At 44.0% G+C, this 23300-nt stretch overlaps 1 protein-coding gene across 2 annotated transcripts in view; it reads right to left on the reverse strand.

The window, feature by feature from the left end:
• The window catches only part of eya2 (EYA transcriptional coactivator and phosphatase 2), a 29954-nt gene extending 6980 nt beyond the window's left edge, over window positions 1–22974 (reverse strand). Inside the window, exons 1-11 of one of the 2 annotated variants that reach the window (XM_036531272.1) lie at window positions 22575–22974; window positions 10116–10237; window positions 8998–9063; window positions 8718–8772; window positions 8217–8338; window positions 7927–8043; window positions 5148–5224; window positions 4809–4989; window positions 4505–4644; window positions 3815–3898; window positions 556–645 (exon numbers count right to left, since the gene is read on the reverse strand). In XM_036531272.1, the coding sequence (XP_036387165.1) occupies window positions 556–645; window positions 3815–3898; window positions 4505–4644; window positions 4809–4989; window positions 5148–5224; window positions 7927–8043; window positions 8217–8338; window positions 8718–8772; window positions 8998–9063; window positions 10116–10227 (1044 nt within the window). In that variant the 5' untranslated portion in view covers window positions 10228–10237; window positions 22575–22974. Of the gene's footprint in view, window positions 1–555; window positions 646–3814; window positions 3899–4504; window positions 4645–4808; window positions 4990–5147; window positions 5225–7926; window positions 8044–8216; window positions 8339–8717; window positions 8773–8997; window positions 9064–10115; window positions 10238–18277; window positions 18353–22574 lie in introns of those variants that run through there. The other variant, XM_036531271.1, reaches the window with a different exon arrangement.
• Window positions 22975–23300: the final 326 nt, after the last annotated feature.

Raw genomic sequence — 23300 nt, forward strand, 5'->3', positions numbered from 1 at the left:
ACACACACCTGTGATTAGCAACTGGGAGGCTGTTTTCCCATTCTGGGATCAGGGTGACTCTAATCCTCCTCTTTGTAAGTACAAGGCCATGGAATGCTGGAGAAAAGGGGTTTCTCGAACAATCCAGTGCCCACCCTCCTACCATTTCAGGCTGCAGTCTCTATTCAATCTAACGACAGTCTATTCCATTCTTACCTCTGAATAATGAAGTTAAGCAAGTGCTGCCTTTCTCCTGTTTCTCACATATCATTTTTGTGATGAGCAGGTTAAAAGTGATGGTCAAACTCATAAAGTAAGAAATAAATACAAATAGCACTTGCTTAAATTTGTTTTTCAAAGTTAAGGGCAATGTGCACTGAGATTAAATTGAATTGAGGCCTATGTGTGTTAGTGTATGAGAGTTAGGCCTAAATGAGTATGAACTAAAACATATTGCTGATTTTACACCCCATCCTCCAGACTTTTTCTCTTCAAAATGGATCTTTGTATTAGTAAAAGTGTCAGAGTGTATGGTGACTTTTGCTTCGCTATATGAGTGCATGGAAAATACCTTACCTCCAGATCGTTGAAGAAGAGCCGTGAGTCAGCTAAATTGAAGATCATCTCTTCCATCCACAAGCCCAGGGACACGGCCTTTGCAGAGTCCTTTGGGGGGAAACCCACACACACACACACACACACACACAAACACAGCACGATCAGTTTACCTAACAAAACTGCCCTGCACAATGAATTGATGTTATCCCCAAACTAATACACTGCTCTGCATAAAAAAAATCACTTGACACCAAGGGTTAAACCGTACTTAGAAATCTGGAGCAAAGATTTATTTTTCCTGGATGACATGCTGGATTCCACACTGAACTCAGACTTCTCCACATATCTGTACCTATATATTCCCTCTATGTATTTCCAGGCCCTAAGATTAAATGATTGCTTAAGATACAATGGGAGGGAATGTACATTCCCCTCAACTGTAATTAGACTGCAGAAAGACTGGTGTACCAGTGCATATGGTGAGCAGGTTAAACGCTGGATATGACAGTAAGGAATGGTGAGAGGCAGACATGCAATGTGAACACCCGGGGAATTGGATAAGTGCAGGAGACAGGCTCCAGGGCCTTTTAAAAGTGCACAGAACAGAGTGGGCTTGACAAAGATGCCCTGACACTAATCCAATATAACTCCAATCAGCATTTGTGTCTTGCTTGTTTTGTTTTCTTTGAATTTTTCTAAAGTACCATCAGTCACCTCTCCCGGTCGGCCACTAGGTTTATGCAAGGATTTAAGTGACAAAACAGGTTAATCTGCCTGGTAGGTAGTCTGATTATATTTACGTCAATCATTCACCCACGCAGGGCTGACTTCATTCTGATTCAAACCTGAGGTTTACAGGACAGATGTCATACTGCCCTCAGGCCTCAGTCAAAAGGGAAGACAAAGGGAAAAGATGAAGATGTGTACAAGGGACGATAATGTAAATCTTCAGAGCACGGCGTTGGGAGTCTCTACAGTTAACAATTACAGTAAACAGCCTTGTTCCTTCAGCTGTGTGCCAGGGTGGGTAGCTGGAACGGCTGCATTTTTGGCACTGCGTCAAGGCAAAGGTGTCAGCCAGAGGTGAGTGTCAGATTAGCGCTGCCGGCTGACAACCTGCATCCCCTCCTATTGATCCGCAGAGAACACGGAGTCATTGTGAAGAGGGGGTGGGTGTGTGTGGGGGGGTGGAGGGGGGGGGGGCATAGATGGGTGGGTTGGCTTTAATTGGGATAATTACCCAAAATCTCCTGCCAAGGAAAGACACCCTTATTGCTGCGGTCAGCACGTTCAATGTAAGAAGCTTAGGTTCGTAATTACAGCTAAGAGAACCACAAGAAAGTGGTGTGCACAGCTGGGAGCTGGTGTTTTTGACTTTCATTTCATGTTCTGTTTTAACAGTGTATATTCTTGTCTGAAGTAGTCTTGCTGATAAAGCTACCGCACTACAAGAGAAGCACTATTACTGGAAGACTAATTAGAAGTCTTACCATCTTCCTAAACTTATTCATTTTTATGTTTTTCCCTCTTTTTCAGTGAACCTCTCTGTAATTACCATGTGTCCATCAGGCATGACGAATACAATGAAATGCAAAATAAATGCATTTTTCACACTACAAGACCAACAGTGTACCAGGAAGTAGACACAAAAAAGTGGGGAGGCATGTCTCTGCAACCTGAGCAACTCATAGGTGCCTGAACAAGCTGCAGGGTGCCAAGAGTGGTGTGCTGACGGGATTCTGGCTGACATACCCATCCCTATCCCAGCAGAACAAAGCCAATTTGTTCCACAGCTATGGGCTCCTGGTCACTGTCAGCGGATGACACGGCTAGGTTAGAACCCAGGCCGTAGTGCTTAACCACCATCTGGTGCAAGTGCATTACTCATCTGAGCCACTCTGGAGCCACTAATCAGATTGTGATCTTTTAGTGAGGTGTAATACACTTTGGTGGTTTGCTCAGCAGATCAGCTCGGGTTTTTTCGGAGTAATACAATCAAAAGCCTTTCAGCATCACTATTTTGTCTCCTCCATGTGCCCAAGCTCGCTTCACAGAGGCCAAACACTTGTTTGCCACGCTGAGTCTCCTTTGTATTGTCATGGGAAGAAGCGGGAGACGTCTTGACTCAACATGCAATCGGAAGAAAAAAAAGGATTCTGTTTCTTTAAGGATAGAAATCTGAACTAAACTAAACAAAGCTCCTTGTCTGGTGGTCGACAGCATTGTCATAAGGTAAATCAAGTGAGCTTCTGCCCAACTGAGCCCCAAGTCTCTCTCCATAAATAATCTAAGAGTGCACTGTTTTCTTCGGAGTTTTCATTACTATCTAGTGTTTTTCTGCGCAAATGGTTTTTGCATGTCTGAGGTTTGATGTCAGAGCATGTCGGATTGAAGTTCACTGGTTCAGCGGGGGAACCTTGTGGGAGGAAGGAGGAATTTGGCACATCAGCCAATGTCATCCCTCCGAGCCCCACCCCCCTTTTTTCCCCCCGATGACAAAAAGAAAAAGAAACAACACGGCACATATATGGCCACGCACTACTTCTCAAACATCCATTCGCGTCGCGTCAAACCAGCAAGGGATCGTGGGAATTCAAAACATTCCGCATGCCAAGAAAAAGAAATGGGGCTATTGTTCTCTCATCAGCTGCCGGGAGCCTTATATAAGGGTCCATCGGCTGTCAATCAAACAGTAAGTGATGGGGAGGACAAAAAACTCGCTGTTAATGCTCACAGGGTTGGGGTGGGGGGTGCCAGAGGATGTCTGAAAACAGGGTCTTTGTACGTGGGATCCGTCCATCAAGTAAAAATTCACGAAGCAATTGTTAACGTTCTATTTAATAATGTACATTAGGCAAGCGCCAAAATACATCAAAGCACAGAATCGGGGCATGGAAAGGCTCGTATAACTGTCTTCGGATAAGTGTTTATTAGAATGGGAGGGAAACTAGCGTACGCAGTCAAAGGATAAAATGATTAAATCTTCAGCTCCCTATTACGAGTTCACTGTGTGAAAACAAAATAACATCAGGAAAACCCCTAATGGACAAAAGAGCATTTGCTGCCTCTTCGCTTGACTGCTTTTGCTGGCTTTATTTCTTGTTCTCCCTCCCTGGCCTCTCTCTCCATAATCTCAGATTTTGTGTTGTAAAGCCAATAATGGAGGCACTTTCACAAATACGGTGGGCATGGTGTGCGATGGTGAAACAGGGACTGTGTGTGAAGACAGCGGAGGATCTGTACGTGGAGGAACAGGGCTGGTGAATGAGGACGGTACCTTGCCAAAACGCGTGGAGAACGTGCCAGTGAGCAAGGAGTGGAAAATGATGATGGTCTCGTCCAGGTCCCACACGAACACGCGCTGCAGTGAAGGAGACAAAGGGACACGCCATCAGCCTGGTGAAGAGCACTCCTCTCCCCTTCTCACCCACCGCAAAGCCTCCACTTCTACTGTCCCCGTATTTTCACAGGGATCCAAGAACACTCCCAACACAAGCACACCTTCCATTCATCTAACTGTCCCCTCTGGCAAAGTCCTGGAGGTGTCTGCTGCCAAATACTGACACCGGCAGAAAGTAAAAAAAAAAAAAAAAAAAATATATATATATATATTTTTTTTTTTTTAATTCATGAACGATCATGATTAAAACAGACTGCATCGGGTTAAAAATGCGAGTTTACCTCAAACCCTGTGCCAACAGACAGATTTACAAGATATCTAAGTTGGTTCGAAGTCTTATAAGCTCCACTGCTTGGGTGAGTGCCTAGTGCATCCAAGTAAACAAGTTTTTTTTGTCCTGAAGTTCGCTTCCAAATGGTTATTTATTTGCGGCAGAAGTATAAGACATACATTTTAAATGACTATATAATTACAGGGTCAACAACGGAGAAGTGAGTAATTAGTCATTGGAAAAGGCAGCCAGGACAGGGCAGTCAGGTGCCCCTGGGGTGTGGGGGGAAGTTTCACCTCAATGTCGGAGTCCAGGGGAGGTGCTGGGTCACTCGTTCTCTTCCTCCCCCTCAGTTTGCCATCAGAGCCTCGGCGGGCGGGGACTCCTTCCTGCTCTTTGCCTGGAGTGGGGGGGCTGGGAGGTGGGTGGTACTCTCCTGAAACACAAACACGCACACACACATCCGCACACACACAAACACCCCTGATAAACATGCCTGTGACCACCACACATAAACACAAACACAAACCCATCTGAAAAAAAAAAGTCAACGGCAGAATGAAAGATGTCAGTAGATGGGGGTGGGGCTTGTGACCTTACCTGCCAGTGACTCTGGACTGTGGTTAGTGACCACGGGGGCGTGGTCTGGATGCTGATAGGGTATTGCAGTAGTTATGGCAGTGGGGCTGACGTTGCTGGCTGTGAGGTAAGGGTTGTTGTAGTGTGAGCTGTAGTAAGGAGGGTACTGGCTTTGGCTGTAGGCAGAGTAAGCTGTGAAATCCTGAAAGAGAGGCAGACAAGATCCATGAATACACTTGGTACACCTGCAGTGGAAAGCTTTCATATCGATCCCTAAAAAAGACTATTCATTAATACAGTGAAAATATCAATTGAACCTAAAAGTATTAGGTAAGAGCACTCCTTATAGTGTGGACTCACCTGCTGGGAGGGGCTGAAAGGCGTAGAACTAGTGATCCCATTGGCTCCCTGGAAAATTCCAGATGAAATGCTGCTGCCTGGAAGACAAGAGTGGTACATTTAACACACACACACACACACACACACACACTCATGCACACACACTTATGCATACCGTAGCCATCAGACAACACGGACTGTGCAGTGAAAAGCAACGCTTCAGCGCTTGAAGAATGGAGCAGGATACATTCCACTCATCCAGGCCCGCTCCGGTGCCTGCCTGCTTGAGTAACCTGGGGAACTGTGGAACTGATTAATGGCAAAAACAATGCAGGTGGGAAGCCCTGCTGTGGTACACACAGGGAATCCATCACTGTTATCAAACACGCTGCAGGAATGCCTTCCTCCGGGGCCTCTTCCTTCAACCCGCTCATTTGTTACAGCTCCCCTGCCTTTGAGAGCCGCTGCAGATTAATGCTAGCCCTGAGTCTCAAAGAACAACAAAGGATCCTTCAAAGACAAATTGACAGTCAAAAAAAAAAAAAAGTCAGAAAAAGAGGAGCTGCCCCCAGGCAAACGCCCATAAAATTTCTCCGTTTTTAATATTCCGTTTCTTGTTTTTCCGTGCTGTTGTCTCTTGACTGTGTCTTTCAGCTCCCGATGTCATAGCTGTAAAAATGCGGACCTGTTGCCGTACGCAACCACCGCAGTTGTTTTAGGTCATTTGACGTCGATAGAGTAAGCAAAGATACCACCAATGACAAGATTATTGTTTTCGTTACAATGGTGGAGGCACTTTTAACAGTGCAGAAATGTGATTGGCTGTGGTCAGAATGCTTAGGGCATGACTGAATATTTCGAGCACAGTGGAATTTTGGGAACTACGCAATAGGCATTCTGTAGCATGCTCATAGCAGATGTTAAAACACATTCCTACTGGCCCTCTACCTGTTGATGGTGTTGATTGCCTTATCCTTCTACAGTCCTTCTCCTGGCTTATTACACCAGACTGTGAGGTCGATTTCTGGCATTTATCAGTTGTCAGTTCTGCCCTACGTGAGATCACACTGACTGTACCTACTTGCTGCTGCATCCAGCAGTCAGGCAACAGTGTTATCTCTATCAACTGTGCTGGGGTTTGTTCAACTGACATCGCAGGTAATTTGCAGGTAACTTTACACCATCATATGTGTATGCTAACTATCCTGGATCTGCTCATGACTCCTTCATCCTCACCACTAGACAACAACAGAGTACAGTGAAAATTTCAACTGCTGAAAATGTCATACTGTGTCTAAGTATGGCTTCTCTGCTTAGACTACTAAAAGGATTGAACCCGTCATTGCTATTAAGTAACATAAATCAAAATATCTATCTACAAGATAAAAAGAAGCATTAAATTGTGTAAATGGAGCTGTTTTGTTTTAATGAGAAGATAGCTGAGATACCTGTTTACTATAGGCTATTATTTAAATAAAGACTCTGTTGCTGAATTAAAATGTAGCCTATTTATTTATGAGTTTTTTTCAGTGAGATTGCAACTATTTCAAATATATACAAAGGCTATTACATTTGTGGACCCCAGTAATGCTCCAGTGTTAACTAACATACATATAAACATGTATCTATGTGGAGTCACTTCACAGACCGTAACACAAAAACTCAGTACAATACAATCACTGTTTCATGACCGCTGTTAACACCAAGACATTCAGGAACTGAGTCATTCCTATCTTCCATATGCTGCTTCCTTCCCTTTCCTCTGATCTTGCAGTGAAGCCTATATAACTGTCAGCATTGCTGGTAACTTACTACCTTTTTCTGTTAGCATGCATGCATGCTCAGCTGTAATCTGCTGAGATATGCTGTCCTGCACACAGACTTGCAGTGATATAGTGCCATGGAATAATCCTCCTAAGTCTTCTTAGCTCCTTAAAATGCAGTAGAGCCTCCCCAGTGGAAATCCCGGGCTAGGCTTCTCCCTCTGTGTAGCCCCTGCATCACCTTTACCCAGAATGCACCAGGATGCAGCGGAGTCTCCAGCCTCCCCTCTGCCTCCCTGACCCACCGCGGACAACTCAGCACGACATGCCCCTTAACCCCCAGCCCTGGCAGAGAAGGGCCAATTTCACGCTGCTTTGAAAGCCATAAAGAGCCGCGGGGGTGCGGCGTGTTCTGGGCGCCGCCGGACCGGGGAATGTGCAGGGATATGGGTCAATGCCTTCCCCCTCCCACACATACACACACGCACACACACACACACACGCACAGACGCATACATGCACACGCACACACACATACACGCACAGACGCACACATGCACACGTATACGCACAGATGCACACATGCACACACACACACATGCACAGACACACACATAAGCACACATACACATGCACACACACATATACATGCATGCATGTGCGCACACACACATGCATGCACGCATGTGAGCACGTGCACGTACACACACTCACGCATTCACATGCTCCTCCGCTCAACTGCTGTGTTGTCGTAGCGAGCAGAGGACAGGCCCTGACCCCCGGAGAGAAGAGAGGGCCGTCTGACGCCAGGGACCCAGACCGCAGCTAATAGGGAGCAGGTGTGGGGGGAGGAGGGAGAGGGAGAGGGCAGCGTGGGCCTGCACAGCCACCTGTAAACACCAGGGGCCGGCTCCCTCAGAGAGAGGGACAGAGAGAGCACACACATCGCCGCCCGCTCCCGCCGTCCAACGCCTTCACTGCCAGGGAGCGAAGGGAAAAATCTGCAGCTGAAGGAGGGGGAGAGGGCCGGGACTGACCGTGCGAGGAGTAGCTGTACAGGGCCTGGCTCGGCGGCGTGCTGCTGAAGTTCGACGGGTATCCCAGCAGGCCGTTCTGTCCCGGAGAGTGGCCCAGGCCGTCCTCCGTCTTGATGTCTGGCGATTGAGAGGAACATGACAGAGAATTAGAATCCTGTCAGCTTCCAGGTGTTATAGTACCATTTTAAGTTATGGAAGCGCTGTGTGACAGGTTAGCTGAAACAAGAGGCATAGGAATGCACGCATCATGAACGCATGAATGCATTCCAGGTATAATATGTGGTACTCACTGTAGGGCATGCTGTAGCCCTGTGTGTGGTGGGGGTAGGGTGTGTAGGGCCCGGCGGGTTGGATAGCCGGGCTGTACTGCGTCTGACCATACGCTGCCATGGCTAAGTTTACACCAGCTGACCTGAGAACCAAGAAAAATAAAATTATGATCAACAAGAATTCTCTCCTCCATTCCTTTCCCGAAAATTAAAATTTTCCTGTAAATGAATTCAATCACTGAAATGTCACAAATCCCAACAATCGTACACTTACATCTATTCATTTGGCAGATGCTTTTATCCAAAGTGACTTCCAAGCGAGGCAGAATACAACACAAGCAAAAAGCCATATAAGGAGTCAGTAATATTAGAAGCTCTGCATCTTATTTCCTACAGAGACAGAGCTGCAGTTTAAACCGGTGGGAAGGTTTGCTGTGGGTGGGAGGAAAACAGCATTGTTGTGCATACTGGGAGTCAGAGGAGACTCACACACTAAACCAGAATCAGGACATCAGGACTTACTTGGAAATATGGGTGGGGTGGAAGGTGGAGTCTAATGTGGAGACCCAAATGTCACCTGAAAACACAGAGCAGGAGTTAAAAAAACAGCACGTTTCATACTTCATAAGTCATCCTTTCTGTTCGCCATTACTGACTTTAACCACGCTGAAATCTGAGGGCTTGCGAAATAAAGCATTTGGTTCCAAATGCATGTTCAGTATGTGCACCTCAGTTTTTTTTTAGAGACATAATGAGGGTAGTAGAGTAACATGCAAATACTGAAAAATGCATTGAACCCTACCTGGCTCTGAAGCGTAGTTGGTTCCTGTCGCGACTCTGTCACTCAAGTTACTCGCCTTCAGCTTACCTGCGAAAATGATGTATGAGGGAATAATCACCATAAATATGTTGATGAATGACATGTCAAGGCAACTGACCTCAGGCTGTCATTTGGAACAATACTGAGGATGGGGGGGGGGGGGGGGGGGGGGGGTAGGTGCCATTGCGGGGGCAGGGGTGTAATTATGGTGTTTGAAAAGGCTGGCAGTGATTGGGCTGAGGAGACGACATACAAATTCTTAATTGACAGCATGCCTCACTGAGGAAGAGATGGAGGTTTATATTAGAGTGTATCGAAAGGGCCAATTCTGAGAGACAAACAGTCAGTTTTGTTGTTTGCCAAGACTTGCCTGACGACATGCTTTCCTGGTAATTTTCTGAGAGGCTAAAATAGTGTCCTACTTCACTCTTTCAGCAGAATAAATGTCTCATAGCCCACATGAAACCTCATCTGTCAGGATCGCAGAAAAATAAACATCCTACAGTGACACCATGGAAAAGACTTCTTACAAAAAAAAAAAACTGTACAGCTATTTCACACTAGCAACCATTCTGATAATGGTTACTTCCTGCTGTATTGAGATTCCTAATGAGATACATCTCCGTTCCGCTAATTCTCACTTTTCACTTTTCAAACTGTATCTGCGTAATGTGTTAACAGCACACAGAGTGAAGACATTAGCAATGGGTGTGAATGCTTTGACAGCAATGGAGAAAGCATTAGCATACATGACCCAAGACAAACATGCAGAGTAACATACTTTTCAAGAGACCAGTTACATTAAAACACCTTCAAGCACATCATAAGTGGACACTGATGAGTCCGAGCTCCTAAACAACATTTTTTCCAACACAACTGTTCCTTACCTGCTTAAATTGTTGAATAAGAGTAAAACCAAGTAAAAATAACGAAAACAAGGCTTCAAAACAGCCAATAACCTAATCGGAGTCCAACATTAACCCCACCCCACAAACACACACACACACACACACACACACACACAAATGAATTTCTCAGGCTGTGACACACAGGCACTGGAGATGGGCAACACTAAAAGGAGACAGGGGAGGGGGGATTACCTGAGCCATGGAGGGCCGAGGGAAACGCGCTGGTCGTCGGCAAACTCTGTTTCCAGTGGACGGGGCTCAGGGCTTCTGCAGTTCTGTTGTATGCGGTCACCAGATCTAGCATCTCCCTAAACCTGGAAAGAAAGAGAGAGTGCGAGAGAATGAGAAGGAGAAAGAAAAAAACGGAGAATGAGGGGACGGAGCAAGGAAGGAAGCCGGGGTCAAGGAGTCAATGCCAATAGTCGTCATCGCTGCAGAGGAAGCTGCTCTTGGTTTGGACTCAGAATGTGTCACTGCCCTGCACTTGGGCCACACGGTCACATGCTTGATCAGTAAACTTCTGAATTCTGAATACTGGTCTCAGCTCAAATCCACTATCCCTGGTGCCACACCCAGGAGACCTTCCCCTGATTTATGATAACTACAGGGAGGTAGACAATGGCTCCCAATTATATGATTTTAAATTAAATATAAATAAATACATAATTGCAGCAATAGTTAGAGAAACATAAGTTGTGGATCAGTAGAGGTCTTAAAACCCTCAGCCTGGACCTTAAAAAAGGGACAACACTGGTACCAAGGAGAAGTACAGAAAGGCAAAGGGTATATTTCAAAAGTGATCTCTGTATTGTCTTTCAATATTCTTCTGTTTTGTGACACTAGGAAGACAATTAATATTATTACAACAGTCAGGATAGCTGGTTCCAGATGCAGACTATTAAACTTTCATTGGATGCATATGTATTCATATTTTTCACAAGAAAAACTTGTGAATGAGGATATGTACATGTTATTACGTCCACAAATTGTTCGACTGGAAGCCACAGAAGCAACGCTTTACCGAAGTCGAAAGAAAGCAGTTCTTCTTTCCAGGCCTCCACACCCCTCTCCCACCCCGCCCCACTCACCGCCCCCCAGCCCCCCCCCTCGCCCCCCCTCCTCCAGAGGCACAGAGTGTTAAAGGATCAGAGGACTTCACTTTGGCCCCTCTCCCCTCAGGGTAGTTCAGTCTGGCCAGGCCAAACACTGCTGCTTGAACTGTGGCCCCCCGAGCTGACAGGAGACTGACAGTGACAGAGGGAAAACATGAAAGATAGAGGCTGGAGGAAAATAAGCGGGCAACAACAGAGAGTGAGAGGACGTTTGGGACAGAAACATGTGCGCACCAAAGGCTGCAAAAAGAGAGAGGAGACAGATGCTTCTAATGGAGGACTCAATCATTTCTCTCTTCTCTCAGACACACACACACACAGTCGCGCACACAAATACAGCCTTGCGACGTTCAGAGTGCCAAAAAAAGGGGTGTTCTTTCTGAAGCAGTCAAAACCTGCTCTTATTGATTAATAAAGATGTTTTTGACAGGAGCGGCGCGAGCGCGTGATGAATCACTTGTTTCGGCACCTTGGGTCTGTCGGGTTGATGTTGCCGCCCTCCCGGTTTCTGGAGAGTTCTCAGCAGGCATCAGAAGCACAAAACTATGAGTCACTGCAGCACGGTGTGTTTTCATTGTAAATAATAGCATTACTACCGTGGAGGGGGAGAAATAACTCTCTAAAAACACTTACGCGCAAACCTTAAAGAACATAAACAAAACACAGAGAAGGCTGTCATTAAATGTGACAGGCAGAGGGGTGTAAATCATCTCTCCCCGGGCCTGTATGAATGGCAGCTTAGAGCCGCAGATGGATTGCTCTGGATAAGTGGTGTAAGGGGTAGACCTCTGCAGCCAGCAAGCCTGAAGAGGCATGGAGAGCTGGGCCAGAGAGCAGGCCTCAGGACTGGGAGCTCATCAAGATCATTAGTGAGGGAAACCTGCCCTGTGACAGCTCGTCCTACCTTTGGCATGTACTATCAGCATGAGTCCTCACAACAAGGTAGGCCACACCGTGACCGGGTGACCTCGCAGGGCTACCCTGTAAGTCATCAGGAGTTGCCCAACCGAATTATGATTTTATTTATATCCACATGTAACTTTAAATTCATTTGAAGAACTCAAAAATCTTTTTCAACTGAAACACTTTTGAACAACTCAAACACGCTTTCAAACACTTTCACAAATTTGAAAGTGTTTGAAAACAAACCTCCAGAGAAAACTTATAGTTGGGTGCACTTATCATGTCGTAAAGCAATGGGTTAACTGCTCAGTACGTGCAACCAAATGCTTTCCCCGGGTTTTATTTTCTCACAGAACCACCCTTGTTGCTTTTTTACGCAATACCCAGTCATGGGCAGAATTAGACTGACCTCTTTCTCAGAAGGAAAAAAAAAAAATAAAAAATAACAACAACACTGGTTTGGTGGGTCAAAGCCATGGACAGTTAATAATAAAGTTCAGTGGAGAGCAATGGAAGAAAGAGAGAGGGTAAACATGGGAAACTGCACAGGAACAGGCCTGGCAGGCCCTGGCTTCCTTTACATCGCTGTGATGCGCTCTCTGCTTCCTGGTGAGACACAGTCAGAGAGCAAAAGAGCATGGGAAAGCGCAGAGATACGCTCGATTCCCGCTGAAATCAAGATAAAACAAACCCCAGTTAGGAGGCGAGGCGAGTCAGGCACGGTTCACCTGAGTTTCTATTTTTTTTCTGCAAGAACATGCTTTTTTCCCCCACATAAAAGGGTATCATGTCCCTGACACATAATGTACTGACATCAATCAGCTGAAACCAGCAAGAAACTGATTATAAGATTATCTATAAACTATAGATAACTTCAAATTCATTATCTTTATATTATTGTTACAATAAAAATGAAAGCACAAATGCAAGTAGTTTTTCACGCAGCAGGAGCCAAGCCAAATCTGACCATCTTACAGTCTGGATCGATACAAAAGTAGGGGGGGAAAAGGGAACGAATGGGATGGAAATGTCACCATGGCAATTACCCTTCACTCTGCTCCCCTCGCTGGTACATTATGGTGAGGTGGAGATGGCAGCTGGGGTGGAAGCAAGGTGAAAGGAGGTCCCAGAGGAGACCTGACAGTGCCATATGGACTCTCTCCCACCTGGCACTCTTAGCTAGTCTGTTTGTGTCTGCCACACTGCCTGGAGGGAAACATATTCCAGCACATGTCCCCTCTATTTCTCCGCTGCTCCTCAACAAAGCCTCTGTGTCCTGGGTTTGCTCCCTCTCAGCTCTATCCCCATACAGACAGGCCAGTGCCATCTGTAGGCAGATGCACCCTGCAGCCTTCTGTCCAAAAACTATCCCCCCAAAACAAAGCTAACTACAGAGCAGCCAGGAAATTGGGGGCTTTTCGTTAAAAGAAATGAAAGGAAAACTTACAAGGGACGTGATTTTTTTTATTGTCCGTGGACGTTGCTGACGATGAGTGACATTCAAATGATCAAAAGCACACAGGAATATTTCATCAAACTGTGACGGCAGAAGGAAATAAATCATGTCACGCTTGAACGAGATGAAGACGGGCATAAAGTGGATCTCCGTTTTGCCCGTGTGACCACAGGTCTGAATAGACATTTACAGAAATTAAGAGCATGACACAACAAGTTGGGAGCACTACTTTGCAGGCGCAATGCTAAGACTGTACATACCCTGGCCAATATTTCGAAAATGACGCAGGGAAAATGCGTGGGGCACTTTCATAGCTGTTCCCATTTTCAGTCCATAATTACTCAATTGCTACAAGTCAAGAGAGTGTTGGTGTGAAAATTCTGGCCTAGGTAACTGCTTCCTGTAGGGTGAAGGTCGTTTTTACAGTCCTTGTTAAATCCGATCTGCGCCTGAGAAGGACACAGGCCTTCACTGTACCGTACAGTACGGCCTAGAAGCGCGCAGTCTTACAGCCTGCCCCTGGGACAGCGTCCTACCACAGAGAGCCTCTGGGTTTGGCCCTTCTGCAGCCTTTGAACCAAGCGTATCATAAATAAGACAGGGCCGCCGCACACTTTTCCCCTTAACAGTAGAATGGCAGCAGATGTTGGGAGTGATTACGGCCCTTTAATGGGCTCGTGAGATGATTTATACCCCGTGATTACATCACTGCCAGGGGATTTCATTAACGAGGGGCTGCTCCCCCCCCCCCCCCTTTGCTAAACGCCGGGCCGGTGGGCAGTGCTGAGCTACATTTGTCTCTGCAACTTATCTCCAGACCTATTTAAAAGTCTGGGGGCAGTAGGCAGGTCACGCATGGTGTGAAGATATTTGCAGGCAGAGCTGAACTGGTGAGCCTGGCGCAGAGACTAAGGACAGATGTACAGCGTGGCCTGCTCTTGATTTAATCAGATGAAGGCCTCAGTGGTACTGAATTAACTTAATAATTGCAAGATTTTTGATGCATTTGTATCTTTAGCATAAATCTAGCCTACACCTCTGGCTTTAAAATTTGAATCAATGCTACACCAAAATCTAAAGACAAAGGACAGTAGTTTGTCACTCAAATCCAAGAAAACAATTCTTTTCCCCCTTTAGCTGGCCTGTACCCTGCCCCCGCCTCATGAAACTTTAGCTGAGTTGCAAGCAAGGATTTCTTTTCCACTCCACGGGTTCAGAACAACAAGGCTACTCTCATGCCAGCTGCAGCAGAGACCTTACCCCTGCCCCCTTCAGTTGATTCTGCCACTATAGCTCCTTTATCTGCCCTTAATACATGGCCCTCATGTCCACTCTACCCCCCACCGATCGGCCACCCTTCCTGAAAATCAGTGCCCCGGGACGGGGGGTCAAGGAGAGGGACAGCTGGCAGACCTCCCCTAAGCCGACACCGCGGGTGTAGTGTGGGGTAGAGTGGCGGGTGGGGACCCCCAGTCAGATGGTGGTCCGCTCCCAGGTAGAACATCTGGTCGGCCCCAGGAGATCAGACGCTCGGACCTGTGCCTTTATTGTTCATTAAACAAAAGGGGTTTGCCCCCCCCCCCACCCCACCGACAGGGGATTTTACTGCATTCCAGGCTCTGCTGATGGGGGGCAAACCCTTCCAAGGAGCGGGCAGGAAACAAACGCTCACCAGCATTTATGGGACACTGCGCATATATACACGACACTATCAAGGAAAAAATGTGGCTACTGTACACGGGAAGTCATTTGAATGCATTATGTTGTTCCTCTAAGTATAAAATGCCTGCTGTTGGTGCCTTTCAGCCATTTGCATGCAAGAACTAGCTGAGGGAAGAGAATATGCAAACTAACATACCTCAGGTAACTGATATTTCTAAATTATACAAGACCTTTTGCTTTTTGCCAAGTATCTTACCCTGCTTATACTTCTCCTGTTTGGAAAAGTCAAGTTTCATTGCAATACTAAAAATGAAAGGCAACAGGGTAAATAGTTGCACGCCACCAAAATTTCCTCGGTTGTGATTACTTAAGAATGGGCTGTACACAAAGTGCAGGAGGACAAGGGCTTTATTGGAAAACAGTAAAATCCCCTTTCTGATATCTGATATACGCTGGGACACAAGAGACAGTGTCAGTCTGCACCTATATGTGTGTGTGTGTGTGTGTGGGTGTGTGTGTGTATGACTTTAAACATGAGATAGACAGAGGGGTTAGAGCCAGAGCTGCAGCTGCCGTCTGCTGTTAAGAGCTGACAGATCCTGGCTCGAGCTGAGAGCGGGGATATTGTTGGGGGGGGGGTTCTGGGTTGGTGGTGGGGAGTTTGTTGGGGCGTTTTGGATCGCCGCAGGCCTCCCAAGACGCTCCCATGGGAGCTGGGAGAACAAGCAGTTATTTCTGGGGGTGTCCCCAAGGTGGATCCGGGTCAAAAGGCCTTCTGGTTACCACTCTTTCCAAAATATGGTCCTGCCATCTCTCAGTACCCTCATCAGGACTTCACCTTCCCTACTCCGGGTTTCTAGCTCCGCACTCCCACACAACTGCCCTGTTGTTCTTGGCATCAGTGGATTGAATTGTACCTGCTTTCATTTTCCTTTTATTTTCTAACTACAGTGCGCTTAATGATCAATGCAGCAGAACTGGAAGGCTCACTCGCTAGCATCTGTAGATTAGCTCAGCTCTGGGGTAGATTAACCCTTCACGTGCCATCTTGTCCAACGGAGAAATTCTCTGAAATTGTGCCACATTTCCAGAATGTTTAACTAACAACTGTTTTGTCTTGAAATTCGGTACATTCTTATGTAACCACAGGTTCATTTCAATTCAATGAATGTTCACCGTAAAACACAAACTAATAAATAATCTAGCACAATATGGGGCAATCTGAGGAAATAACAGCAGGGCAAATACAAAGCCACTATTTTGAGAAAAAAGATAATTGTGATTAGACCTGCACAACTACAGCTCAGACAGGACTTTCACTGACAGCACGCACTGTTTACTCAGAGATTATAGGGAGTTTACTACCTCTGGCATAGCTCCTAGGCATGGTTCATGTCTCTGTACACAGAAAGCTTTCTACCAAAAAGCAATTGTATTACAATGCACTACAGCCCCACAACAAACCACCACATGTGATGGTAATAAAGACCAGTCATTTAAACCACATAATTTCAATTCATTGTCCCCACCAAGTCCCCATTTTCTAAACCATGACCATGATTATTTGTAAAAATTACTATAATGGTCTCATTGGGTGCTGTAAATTAGACATGTACCAACCATATGCACAAAACAACAGCAAAGACAATTTCAAAGGCTGTCTCATGATTTTTTTAAACTGGACACTACAGAAGTCATACTGAATTTTCTGTCAGACCACTGCCAATTGGCACAGCAATAGTAGTTATTCTTTAAACTTTGAATGTTGTGCTGTGCACACAAAGATATTCCATTGTCCTATAATACATCACTGCAATCCTTGATTTTTAGTAAGAGAAACTAACTGATTACTTTAAATTCAGAGCGGTAGCTTTCCATGCTCATCAGTACATCAAGCAGTTTTCACATAAATTATACTGAAAGTATGTACAGTATTTACTTTATGCATGAAGTAGGAATACAGTGACTCCTCAATTTCTGTTCTTAAAAATCCTTTTCAAAAGGCAGAAAAAATGTCAAGCACTTATGACACAACTACATTTGGACAATAAAGGTATGGTCAAGAAGCAGAAATTTGGTTTTCAATATTCAATATAAATAAATAAAAAGAATATCTTCAGAAAAGGTACAGTCCCCAGCTCAGATCATCCAGACAACTGATGACTCAAAAGAAATTAAAATTCAAAAATAAAAAATCCAATTCTTTAATACCACTGTTGGACGATACCTTTTTTTTATTGACTGTCATTACAGTGTTCTTGTCATTGTCATCATCATCATCATCATCATTTTCATTGTCATCTACAGAAATGTTCACATGTGATCCTATCAAATTCGTTTTTGTTGTGCATGTGAGACCCTTCGTGTCAGGCTCTTTTGCTGACACTGCTGACACTGAGCTTGGCAATTTTATCTCACAAACCTACAAACAAAATGGTGGCGCATGGCAGTGGGTTTTCAGACACGGTGCGTACTCGTTGCATTTTGGGTGTTTTGTGTTTTTAACGACTTGTATTACATAACTGAAATATGTTTCGCAGCTACATATACAAACTGTTTCCCTTCCCAGTAATATGCAAAACATATCCCTACTTTAGGGAAAAGTAGCCAATTAAGGAGGAGGTTTGAGAGGGAGGGTGCCTGAACTTCAAGTCTCTGATTTGCAAGCATCTAATAAAAACAGTATATCTAGTTTAACCCCTGCTATGTATTGTTTGTAATTTATTTTATTTTGGCCGTAATTCCTCAATTAGATTTTGATATCGAATAATGGGGGAAAAAAAAGTGGCACGAAACCACGACTGACGATGCAATGAAGCACAGCAAATGTGCTGTCGGGCAAACTTTCCTTCCCAACGGCACACCAGCGCTAAAGGTCACAGCAAACTGTTAAAGGAAATGTTTTTAACTCTATGCTTATGACTGCAATTCCGTTTTCATTTTCTTTGTTAATGCAAATGCAAGTTCCCAACTGTTCCCTTAGCCTTGTCAGACAGGACGTTATAGATAGCAGTCATCCCTTGCCCTTAACTGCACCATGCACGCTGGCATGTTCCGGAGCTATTTCCTTACAGCCACAGACCTTTAATGGTAGGGTCCATATGGGGTCCAGGCCACACAGCATTGTTACTAAGTGCTCCATGACTGATAAAGCCATATTACAGCCAGCTTCCTAACTGAAAGAGTATAATCCATAGTATCTCCTGGAATAAAGTGCCCACCTGTTTTGTTCATGAAGACCTCCACACATTCAAACTCTGACTGGTCCAGATGCTCCTTGTCTGAGAATATATGGCTTGGATGCATGAAGTGGAACTAAGGAGATGAAATCAGCTCCCAGCATTTAGAGGACAGTATGGCCTTAATGGCATGTATCTTATTTATTATGTGGAACAGGAAGAAGCAAACACAAGCACAGCTATACAGAGGGAAGTCTGCACAACAGTCAGATCCCAATTTTAGTTCTCGTTTGACTCATTACTGTTATTATTCATTTTTGTTATTTCTGTGCTGTGACCTACAGATATTATTCAGTTACCTCTGTGTGTGAAATACTGTGTCTTATTGGACGACACATGCATCAGCAGACAAGGTTTCTACTCAAAACAAGAGCCATTAATAATTATATGAATGCGTTGCTAAGAATACATTTTCTTCAAAAAGGACTTACTGACAATAGTAATATGTTAAAATAATGGGCTGGATAGTACAAGAAGACTCCCTTACTTTTTAAGACAGGAGAACACAATCTCATATTATTTCAGATCCCTTAACCTCATATATTACATCCTTAAATGATGCTTTAAGCTGTTACATGTAGTTAATAATGGGAGGAGATTATGGCCAATCACAAGGGAGAGCTATGGAAGACCATATCAAACCATTTATTTCCTCTGTAATGAAGCCACAATACTAGCTCTCAAACGTGTAGTGGACTACACTTACCAGACTTCAAAGACACTGAAAGACCGAGGCAACTGTATGAGTTAGAATAGTGGATCTTGCCAACATTTCAAAAAGGCTAGTGGATTTCAGTGGAGAGCCATGACTGCAAGGCCTTGTTAATCACCTTGAATCAGATTCAGTTTTTACACTGAAAGAGAGGGGTTAGGGTACGTGATGGAATAATGTATTTCCTTGAGATAAAGTCAGGATGAAGAGTGCTTCCTATGAAAATATTTATCATTCCAGAAACCTTGGGCTACAGAGGACTCAGGAATTAATTCATGTTTTCTTAGGAGGGGGCGCCTCTCTACAGGATGGGGAATTCACCTCGTCTGCCGATCCCCTGCCCAGGAACTTGCGTTGCTTATTCACAATTTATTAGGCCCAGTAATAGAAAGCATGAAAGGAGAAGGTACTGAAAAGAAAAATAGTCCAGGAATGGGGCCTAGCACGGAGAATGGGGCACAAGACCGAATGTTCAACCATACCCGTCCCACTGCGCCCCGGTGCCTTATTTTTATTTCTTTACGTGTGAAGGAATAATCTGGGGGAAAAATCTAGATGGCGGGGTTGTTTTTCTTCAACTTTTCACTTGCCAGACTAGCCACTTAAAACTGTCTTAAATTACCATTTTACCCTCCAGTGTTATTCAAAACGGGCGATTGATCCACACAAATCTATGAAGAACTCAATGAAAATCAATCAAAATTAAGATATCAATCTCATATTGATCTTTAAAACATGCATTTATGAATAAATCATTAGCGTTGTGCATTTAACGTCAACAGAAACTTTCTACCTCTTTCTTCCTCTTCTCAGTAGAGTCGCCTCTTTCATCCCTTTGCAACAGTATCACTCTGGTACAGTATGTACTGGAACTAAATAAAAAAAAGTGCACCCACCCCCTGTAGTCAATGTGCTGAAACATACTACTTGCAGAATTTCAAGAAGATACATACAGCACAGTATGGATTCACATTTGACGACTAGCTGGCGGGTTCATTCAGTTCAGTCTTCACCCACCAAATGAGAGCCACATCAATCAGAAGAGGACAATATTAGAGACGTTCACTCATTTAGACCAATGCGTGTTTCTACAGAGACATACAGTACATAATTCAAAACAAGCCATATAAAGTTTCAGGGAAACACTAAACCAATGCCATGTATGTTTTTCATATGGCTATGAATCGGCTCTGTTGGGGTTTACAATTTTGTAAACTTACACAATGTTTGGTTATTGAAGTCTGAATTTCTTATTATGGATGAACTGTTTTCTCAAAGGTGATCTGTTATTCTTCCCAAAAATACCTGAGGTGATTTTTAGATGAAAGCACAAAGACTCCATGAGGAATAATGAAAAGCCCTGTTTGAAAATGCTTTGTGTAGCCTCATTCAATTACTTCATTAGTTTGCCTGCATCTGACAAACCCTCAGCGAGGTAGTGTGTAACCTAAAACACTTACACCCTTTAACCAGCAAAGGAAATCAGGAGAAAACTGAAAGGATTTAACTGCCAACAGCAACAAAGGACTTAAAGGGTTAGCACCTGCTTCAGCTGCTGCTGCCCACGCACACATTTATGCATCATTTGCCTGTATGCGTACACGTACACGTACACACACACACACACACACACACACACACTAATGGCAATGTAAAATAGGGATGTAGGGATAAGGCCATACACCAGCTATGCACTACATTTGGATCCCTAAACGTGAGAATGTGTGTGTGTGTGTGTGTGTTTGTGTTCGTACAGTATGTCCATCCCTATTTCATGTGAGCATGCTTGTGTGCCTGTCCAACAATCATATCACAACTGATACTGTATACTGTGACAGTGAAGTAACAAACATTATTCCCCAACTGAAACGCCACAGGAAGGTCAAGATTTAGGAAGAGAAGAACAAAGACAAGGAGGAAGCTCTGTGAATGGACATTTCTTTCATTCGATGGGCAGAAGAGAAGAAGAATAATGGAATGAAGATAAAGAGCAGCATAGCAGCATATCAGTTAGCAGTAAGCAAAAACAAATATTCTTAATGAAATATGCGCAACAGTCATAGAAAGTAATTTAACTTCACTGAATTCAACATTTAACACCACTGTTACAATGCTAAAATGATACTGTTAATTCCAACAATTATGGCGACAAATTGAAATATATATTTTTAAGCCACTTAACAGTTGATTGAACTACTGAAAGAGGCATATATTATGTGTATTTTTTGATGCCAAATACTCTTAAAATTGTGCAACCATACTTGATTATTTAAATGTAACATATCAACTACAAATTGAGGTTGTGCTGGTACAGACGGTTTTTACCAATGCTTACAAAACTAACAGAGACAACTGATGTATTAGTTAGTAAACACTTTTTCGTAACAGGAAAAAAAAACCCTGTAAATCTGCTCCTGCAGTTAAGGCACGGGGTGCGCCATTGACTTCATTGTGCATTTTAGTGCAGGTTGTTTATTCTACCTTTGTAAATTTATTTCTGTCTTCATAAATGTATCTTTTATGGATAGGGTCAAAGAGTCCACACCTAGACGATATTTATTTTAGGAAATCAGCATAATAATTAAAAAGCTACAAACCTATTGTATAAACGGTGTGGTTAAAATAATGTTTCCTCATCGCTGACATAATATTTTTAAATAAGCAGCTTTAGCAAATAAATAAGGTTGTCATGTGCCTTCTTTCGGCCAAACTTTGCTTTTTGCTATGCTTTTTTCGCAAAAAATGGAAAGTCTTGAATTGGTACAAGGAACAATTCAAATAAATTATTATTGTTGCTTTTAACGTCTTTACAGAGAACAATAACGATAACTGGGAGACGCCATTATTTAACACAAACAGACAATATTATAATGTGATAACTTATGGTTTCATGAAAACAGTTTAATCTGGCATAACGTTGTTCTTTGGGTGGGCCGCATGAAGAAACTTTTGGGAACCTTAACTAAATTAATTAAGCTAAACACAATATGAAACAGACCATAATATCTTGTTTTGGATTTTCCAAAACATGTTATCACACACAAAGCACATATTCTACCGAAAAACCACAGAAATTATTTTATATCCCTAAGATTCGACGGTTGTTTTAGGCTGTAATTGTATCTGCAACTTTCTGATCAGGAAGACATTTGTAAGCACTTCACAATGATTTGAGGTGCTTCTTCCGAAGTATGGAGCTTATCCTTAGCAGAACGTGTACAGTAAATACTACGGAATCAATAACTGCAGCGTGATCCCAGTCGGCTAAATATACCCCCAAAATAAAGTCCAGTGCGTGCAAATAGATTACCGCAAACCACAAAAACGTTTTGCACGTCTGGACATATATACTTTATAGTTCAAGTCAGCTGAAATCCCAAACACTACTACGGTAAAAAATGGACTTCGTAAAAAAAATCAAGCTAATGAACGTATGCATAAATTTATTTAGATAACTATGAATTTCAATGCTAGGGTTACATTATCCCAAATTCTCTCAAAATCGTCAACAGTAATACTCAAGACAACACAAATGTACCGCACAAATTAATCTATTAACTAACTTACCATTACTTGCGTATAGAGAAAGAGAAAACTGCCAATCTTCCTCAGCCCAGGGGGCTTTCCATATTGCGCACTGAATCCGTCTCCAAATCGTAGACTGTACTGGTCCACAGTTGAGGGACTGAAGGAGTATGACCTAAGTGCAGCAAAAGAGTTGGTCCAGGTTCCCTCCTGATGACTGTCCCTGTCTGAAAGTATTTACTGCAGTAAATGAAGTGCTTTACGCGGCATCCCGAGTGTCACTTTCTGTTCGGTTTTCAAGCTTTGCAAAGGCGCTTAAGTCAAGGTCTGTTGATCTGACGTCAGTATAAACTAAGATTTATGGTGCCCACAAAAACACAGGTCGAGCTGAAGGTGCTACTTGAATACACCTTCGAAGACGCGTTATGATAAGCTTCCAGGAGGGAAGTGATGCTAAATAAATTCCTCAAGTCCGGATCCACCTCCTTCCTAGTTTTTCGCTTTCCACGTGCCCTCCCTCTTAAAAGCCCCTAAGCGAGTGCGTCTGTTTTAAGGGGGGGGGGGTGACCGCCTCAGTAGTGCCATTAATTACTACGAATGTTACTCACCCCCCGACCCCCCCCCCCCGCTCAACACACACACACACACACACACACACCACCACCATCACCACCACCGCCCCCCCCCCCCCCCCCCCCCCCCTCAAATAGACAAAGGGAACAGTAGCACATAGCTTAAGCTCAGTGTTTGCTAAATTCTCTTTAATAG

Source organism: Megalops cyprinoides, chromosome 6 (genome assembly GCF_013368585.1).
Source record: "Megalops cyprinoides isolate fMegCyp1 chromosome 6, fMegCyp1.pri, whole genome shotgun sequence".
NCBI classification, from domain to species: domain Eukaryota; kingdom Metazoa; phylum Chordata; class Actinopteri; order Elopiformes; family Megalopidae; genus Megalops; species Megalops cyprinoides.